Source organism: Oncorhynchus mykiss, chromosome 5 (assembly GCF_057628025.1).
Source record: "Oncorhynchus mykiss isolate SJ-2025 chromosome 5, ASM5762802v1, whole genome shotgun sequence".
Taxonomy (NCBI): Eukaryota; Metazoa; Chordata; class Actinopteri; order Salmoniformes; family Salmonidae; genus Oncorhynchus; species Oncorhynchus mykiss.
In genome coordinates, this window is record NC_143026.1 from 64977192 (window position 1) to 64985252 (window position 8061).

Sequence of the window (8061 nt, forward strand, 5' to 3'; positions counted from 1 at the left end):
AGTTCCTAGCTAAGACAGTTTCTCCAAAATTAAAAGTAATGTCCTTTGCTCTCAGTTCACAACGTTTGACTTGGCTCTCCTGTTAACGTCGTACTGTCTCCTTTGCATACCCACAGTTTGAGTAGGTCAAAGCTTGTGTGTAGCTCTCTCTTCAGGAGAAGCGATGCAAGCGAAGCCTTGGTGGGTGAATGTGACGTGTCCTTGTAGGATAGCAGGAAGCTGTGCAGACATTGGTGCTGTGTCCCTTGACCCTGAGATGCTTTTAAGGCATGTTTCATGGTCTGTACAAGCCTCTGTGCCAGCTTGTTAGTAGATAGATGACACGGTGCAGACCTGATGTGCTGTCTGCCATTCACCTGTAGAAACGTGGCCAATTTGTGGGACACTGTCTGCGGTCCGTTGTCGTTATCATATATGCATAGTCACTTTAAATATGCATTCATGTACATACTACCTCAATTGGGCTGACCAACAAGTGCTCCCGCACATTGGCTAACCAGGCTATCTGCATTGTGTCCCACCACCCACCAACACCTCTTTTATGCTAGTGCTACTCTCTGTTCATCATATATGCATAGTCACTTTAAACATCTCTACATGTACATACTACCTCAACCAGCCTGACTAACCGGTGTCTGTATGTAGCCTCGCTACTTTAATAGCCTCGCTACTGTATATAGCCTGTCTTTTTACTGTTGTTTTATTTCTTTACCTACCTATTGTTCACCTAATACATTTTTTGCACTATTGGTTAGAGCCTTTAAGTAAGCATTTCACTGTAAGGTCTACCTGTTGTATTCAGCGCACTTGACAAATAAACTTTGATTTGATTTGATTATCACGGTGCCATCCGTTTTGTCACCAAAGCCCCATATACTACCCACCACTGCGACCTGTATGCTCTCGTTGGCTGGGCCTCGCTTCATATTCGTCGCCAAACCCACTGGCTCCAGGTCATATATAAGTATTTTCTAGGTAAAGCCCCGCCTTATCTCAGCTCACTGGTCACCATAGCAACACCCACCCGTAGCACACACTCCAGCAGGTATATTTCACTGGTCACCCCCAAAGCCAACTCCTCATTTGGCCGCCTTTCCTTCCAGTTCTCTGCTGCCAATGACTGGAAAGAATTGCAAAAATCACTGAAGCTGGAGACTTGTATCTCCCTCACTAACTTTAAGCATCACCTGTCAGAGCAGCTTACCAATCACTGCACCTGTACACAGCCCATCTGTAAATAGCCCACCCAACTACCTCATTCCACAAATTGTTGTTTATTTTTGCTCTTTTGCACCCCAGTATCTCAACTTGCACATCCTCATCTGCACATCTGTCACTCCAGTGTTAATGCTAAATTGTAATTATTTTGCCACTGTGGACAATATATTGCCTTAACTCCCTAATCTTACTTATATTTTTCTATTGTGTTTTTGACTGTACGTTTGTTTATCCCACGTGTAACTCTATGTTGTTGTTTTTGTCACACTGCTTTTCTTTATCTTGGCCAGGTCACAGTTGTGAGAACTTGTTCTCAACCGGCCTACCTGGTTAAATAAAGGTGAAATAAAAATGTTTTTTTAAATTGACACGGAGGGAAAAGAAGGAGTCCTGTATAGAATAAAATTAATACAAAACATGCAGGCATCCTGTTTGCAACAAGGCACTAAAGTAATACTGCAAAAATGTGGTAAAGCAAAATCCTGAATACAAAATGTTATGTTTAGGAAAAATCCAATACAACATATTACTGAGTACCACTCTCCATACTTTCAAGTATAATGATGACTGCAACATCTTATGGGTATGCTAAAACACAAAGCCAAAATCTACACTGTTGCTTACCAAGAAGACAGTGAATGTTCCTGAGTGGCCGAGTTACTGTTTTGACTTAAATCTACCTGAAAATCTATTCCAAAATCTGAAAATGGTTTTCTATTAATGGCCAACAACCAATTTGAAAGATCTTGAAGAATTCTGAAAAGAATAACGGGCAAATGTTGCACAATCCAGGCCTGGAAAGCTCTTAGAGACTTACCCAGAAAGACTCACAACTGTAACTGCTACCAAAGGAGTTTCTACAGGGGTGTGAATATGTAAATAACATATTTATTTATTTCATTTTTCTAAAAACATGTTTTCACTTTGTCATTATGGGTAATTGTGTGTAGATGGGTGAGAATACATTTTCATCCATTTTGAATGCAGGCTGTAAGACAACAAAATGTGGAATAAGTCAAGGGGTATGAGGGGTGCTGATGGTGCTGCAGCACCCCCCTGAAAAAAATATTAATAATATAGGCCAGCACCCAACCCTAACCCGTTAACAGGCCAAATAATTTTTTGACAGGGGGTGCAGGATTTCTTTTGTTTGATTTAGATACGTTTCTGCTTATAATTTCCAACATTTTGGTTGGCTGTTCGTCACTCAACTTGTCTATAGTTACATACATGCAGCTTCTCTTCTGTCATTAGCCTGTACAGTGCATTTGGAAAGTAGTCCACATTTTGTTACATTACAGCCTTATTCTAAAATGGATTAAATTCTTTTTCCCTCATCAATCCCATTAATGACAAAGTGAAAACAGGTTTTTAGAAAGGTTTGCTAATTTATAACAAATAAAATACAGAAATACATTATTTACATAAGTATTCAGAGCAATCAGGGGAGAAGGGCCTTGGTCAGGGAGGTGACCAAGAACCCGATGTCTCTCTGACATAGCTCCAGATTTCCTCTGTGGAGATGGAAGAACCTTCCAGAAGGACAACCATCTCAGAAGCACTCCACCAATCAGGCCTTTATGGTAGAGTGGCTGGTCGGAAGCAACTCCTCGGGTAAAAGGCACATGACAGCCCATTTCTTTGGTCTGATGAAAACAAGGCCTGAATGCCAAGCTTCACTTCTGGAGGAAACCTTGCCCCATCCCTACGGTAAAGCATGGAGGTGGCAGCATCATGCTGTAGTGATGTTTTTTTTTATTATAGTACCTAATTTATGGCAAATGTACTACTGTTTTATAACAGAATCTCTTACAGTAACTCTGATAATGTGCACTATACGGAGCATCCTCCGTCCAAACCCATTTAAGTAGGGATAATGCTGTTTAAATGCCTTTTGGTGCTGCTGAAGCACCCTCTGAACACCATGTCCTACTAAATCAGTGTTTAATCTCCCATAATTACAAAGATTTGCTGTGGTTTAATAAAATTAATCGGCCTTGATTAGACCCCCTACCTCTGCTTCTCCTGTCTCTATTGCCCCTCACTGTGAGGGAAACATTTACAGACGTTTAAATAGTGGTACCATCACAACTCTGATCCATTCTGATCTAGTTTTCACAAGATACATTTGAGGAAGGAAATAACACTGCATAAATTCTTTTTTTCCTTCATTTTCTTCTTCTTCTATCAGATCAATGTGGTATAACACGTTTGATTGTCCTTAACCTATACAGGCTTTGGCATCACATTGAGTTGAGTTACCAAACAATCAGGGTAAATTGGGACTATCCCATTTAATTGTCCTAACTTGATCTTGTGACCAAAGAGACTGCAGTCATTAACTTACTTAGCCCAAAGTACATTGGAGAGAGGCATCTTACTTGATGCACAGCAGTGTCATAGACCAGCACTGGGAAACTGAGCAACAAAAACATCTGTGAAGAATCTGAGGATTGTATTGTGGTGGAAATAGGTCATCTACATTTAAAGTGTTAGCAACTGCCTTAAAAGTCCAAGAAGGCCCATGGAGGACAGAAGCAGCTGCAACACTGGCCGGGAGCGCTTGGGACTACGCTTCACCATAGACTACCTGCTGTACAACAAGGACAGTAAGAGCATGAGAGAGGAGGCAAAGAGTCCCCCAGCAGAGCAGACCTCTCATAGTCCAGTGGAGGAGCGGAGTCCTGACATCCTCTCAGAGAGGGAAAGTATCGAACTTGGGAGCCCTGAGAAGGGGCCCGAAGGAGAAGAGGGGTCAGAGGAGGAGGATGAAGAGGAGGAGGAGGTCAAAGTGAAAGAAGATCAAGAGGCGACCACTACAGACAGTCCACGGGACAAGCCCACCCAGTCCTACATCGCCCTTATCTCTATGGCCATACTTGCTTCAGAGGAGAAGAAGCTGTTGTTGTGTGACATCTATCACTGGATCATGGATAGCTACCCCTACTTCAAGAGCAAGGTATGTCCAAGTGATTCAATTCAGGGTTCATTCCAAGTGGAATATTTGTCTGAAATAGGGTTGGGATCAGTTTAATTTCAATTCAGGAGGTACATTCCAATTCGGAATTGAAAAGAGTGCCATTTATTTTCAAAGCCGATTGTTTTTGGTTCTTGAAATTCTATTTTAGTTCACTTCAAACACGGACTGAATTGAATTGGAATTTACATTGCCAGCTCCCTGTATTGGCAATAGTCTGTAATTCTAATCAATTTAACTGCATAACATTAGATGCTCATGAGAAAAACATTTGCAAAGCTGTTTGATCAAGAAATGACTAGTGTGTGGAAAGTTTCCAAAAACCTAAAGTACTATTCATTACGCACATCCTCCACTGTAGTCAAAAGACAGCATCTTAAAATAAAGAGCGTGAAAAAAGTATATCTGCCGTTTTCTCTTTTCACTATATTCCCATTGTGAACTGTTGAAAAAGGGTGATCTGGCACGGTAATGGGTAGAATTACTGCATGCATGAACCTGGCTCAGCTGATTATGTTGTTGCATGGAAGGTCTAACTGAGTAACCTAAAGGCTGCAGGTAATTCTGTTGATAGCCGCAACGGGTTAAGAACTAAAACTAGCTCTTTAACAGGTGTAACAACAGGTTTACCTCATGGGATTAGGGGAATCAAACAAGGTGAAGGTGGTGGTTTCGTCAGTCAGTCAACTCAAACAACCATAACCAATCGTCACTATGGCCCTTTACATGGCCTGGCACCAATGAAATAAATGCAAGGGAAAATTGTTAATATTCTCTGTACAATGTATACGGTGGATTCAGCCATGAGGGAATGCCATTTTTGGTTTCTAATAATTGAGTACAAGGATGATGTTGGATCATTTCTGTTCCAGGGCCACATACAACACTTAGTTCATGAATCACCTTTATTCTTCATGTCTCATATGTGAACATTATTGTTGTCCTATAGGATAAGAACTGGAGGAACAGCGTCAGACACAACCTGTCTCTGAACGAATGCTTTGTGAAGGCTGGTCGGAGTGACAATGGTAAAGGCCATTTCTGGGCCATCCACCCCGCTAACTTCCAGGACTTCTCCAATGGGGACTACCATCGCCGCCGAGCTCGCCGCAGGATCCGCAGGGTGACAGGACAGCTCCCGTATGCCCTGCACGCACCCTATTACCCCCTCAACAGGCCCAGGGGGGTGCCGTGCTGGTGCTGCCCTCCAGCCCACCCTTTCTCCATGGCCCACCCTCTGTCCTGCCTCTCAGCCAGGATGTATTGGAGCTGGGCTAGCCAGTATGTCAGACGACACCCATCCCTCCACGCTCCGGTTCAATAGCACCACATAGAATTGGATGCATGTTTGATGTTGAACTACTCTTTGTATGACAGGTGGCTGAGAGAGATGTATTGAGTATGACTGTGAAATCTGTGGCTAGCTGGCACAAATAAGAGTACCAAAGCACCAAAGTACTATATTGCACTATTTATTGTTTGAAATGTGATACACCAGATTTGTACTGTAATATTATGTATATTGTATTTGATGAGTACTGTATATGAAGAAATAGAATTGTAAATATATTGATGAACATATTGCATTATTTTATATATCTTCAACAATTTCAAATAAATAAACAAAAAAACCTAACCAACAATGTGTCAATGATTTCTGTCAAACATGAGAAATGCTTACACAGAATGAGAATATTTTAAATCTATAAATAAAGCACTTTACAGCAAGGGTTGGAACTGGTTGACCAAAAACCGGAAACTAACAAAATGATTTGAAGAACAGAACGCTAACTGAAAAAAAAGTGATCTATACTGTTCTGGAACAGAACCGTTATTTTAAAAGCATGGGAACCGGTTACTAACATTCTGGGCATTTTGTTCAGTCCCACACAACAAACAAAGTGCCAACAAAGCCCCTACGTAAAGCCTTCACTCTGAAACGTATTCCAGCGTCTGTCTGACAACTAGAAATCTTTGCTAGTAGGTGTGCGTGTGTGTAGGCTACCTGCCCCTCCCCTCTGAAACATAGGTTACTGAAGCCTACTGACAATGGTACAAGCGTAATTCAGAAATTAGGGAGAGATGTTAAATTAGAGAAGAATAGGTTGACTTTTTCAATGCTAGTTAAGGATACTATAGTTATCACGCTTCACATTTGGATTTATTAACTACAAAAAGGTAAGATGTGTTTTTATTTCTAGTGCCGCTATGCACACACAAGCTAGCTAGCTAACGCTTGCTCTGGTCCAACTTTAAACCAACTCAGAAGTTCAAAGACATTTGAAGTTCCTCTATAGAAGTTCCTCCCCCGTAGGTATAATTCTGTGGGCCTAATTCAGATAACAAAATGTCCATTGCTTCAAGGGAAGCTTCCTCCATCCTCACCCTCAACATTTCAGTTGCATCTCGTGCCCTACACTGTGACTGGTAGCACAGTGTGTGTGTTTGTCTTTCATTATGATTCAACTATGCTGTTACGGCAAAATACAATTTGCTCTAAACGACTTTCGTGTACAGATTCAATCGCTTACCCACTCTACAGCAAGCTACTCTATCCGCACTGATTGGTGAAGAAATGTCATTTAGAGCTAAATGTAAAGAAAACGAACAGAACGGAACGATAAACACTGGTTCAGAACTTTATTTCGCTGGTCGGAACAGTGGAATGAAACAACAAAAAAGAATGGTTCTGTTCAGAATGAAAAATATTTTTGGTTCCAACCCCTGCTTTACAGTAACTTATACAGTATGTACAGAATATTGTACCGTACAGATGACTGTACTGACATAGTACTGTACAGATGACTGTTCTGAGAAGACATTTGGTACTCCAGGTGGTACAGTTCATTAACTGTGCATGTGTATGCTTGAATACGTGCATGCGTGCTTCTACCTTTGTGTGTCTGTGTGTATTTTTGTGGTTGTGTGTTCCTGTGTGTTCCAATGTGTGGTTGTGTGTGGATTCAGGGTGTTAAAAGTGAGCCCACTCCTGAAGCCCGGCCTAGTTTAGATGCTAATTAGTCAGAGATGCCGGGATGCCAAATCTTGTGCCCTAAGAGACTAAAGCAGGCTTCCCAAAGTCGACTCAGGGGATAAGCACCCGGATAATCCCAGAGATCCCAAGGAGTTTCAAAAAATAGGAAGCTTATCACACAGTGTAATCTGTTACCGTTCCTGTGGTGAGGAGACACTGCAGGAGGTGAGGTGAGGGGGAAGGGAGGGTAGGGAACGGAAGGGGGAGGGAGGTAAAGGGAAGGAGGTGGCAGAAGGGTCGGGGGAGTGGGTGGCGCGGAGAAGTGAAGGTGCAGGTATGAGCGTGTAAAGGGGACCATTGTCAAAGTCTTCACTGGCAACAACAAGTAAAAGATATAAGGGGACGAGTCCAATCAGAAACAACAGTTCAACTGGAAATGTGAAAGGTATATTATACCATATACAATAATACTGATCTTTATACCGGTCTGAGAATGTATAGAGAACTGGCTCCATATTTCTTTATCAAAGGGCAAAAAGTGTTAAAATATGCAGTAGCATGGTCAGATAATTATATCTGGAGAATACAACAAGATTATCATAAAAAAAGAAAAGTCAATCATCAGCTGTCAGTTATTCCATCGATAGGAAACTGAGATGTAATTTCCAAAGGTTGGCATTTAAATTCACAATTCTTGAGTTTTTTTTTTTGTTGTTGAGTGGATTAGGTCAGAGATCGACTTTTGATACTGCTTGTTTATGTCAATTCATGTGCAGTTTTTGCTTACCAATTATTGGAAATTTGGATAAGGCAATACATCTGAAAGGTAGATTAGAGTACATTCTAAAAAGAAAAGAGAATGTCTTTATTTATGGGAAAAGACAAAAATACA

General features: G+C 41.4%; 1 protein-coding gene across 1 annotated transcript; it reads left to right on the forward strand.

Annotated features, from left to right (window-relative positions):
- Positions 1–3328: 3328 nt before the first annotated feature.
- On the forward strand, positions 3329–5641 carry foxq2 (forkhead box Q2). Its single transcript, XM_021601329.3, has 2 exons — positions 3329–4177; positions 5145–5641. The coding sequence occupies exons 1-2, from the start codon at positions 3743–3745 to the stop codon at positions 5517–5519; spliced, it is 810 nt and encodes a 269-aa protein (XP_021457004.2). The 5' UTR covers positions 3329–3742; the 3' UTR covers positions 5520–5641.
- Positions 5642–8061: the final 2420 nt, after the last annotated feature.

Coding starts and splice junctions, on each gene's coding strand:
- foxq2 (XM_021601329.3), top strand. CDS start 3,743: ATGGAGGACAGAAGCAGCTGCAACACTGGCCGGGAGCGCTTGGGACTA. Junction 4,178..5,144: donor ACCCCTACTTCAAGAGCAAG/GTATGTCCAAGT, acceptor GTTGTCCTATAG/GATAAGAACTGGAGGAACAG.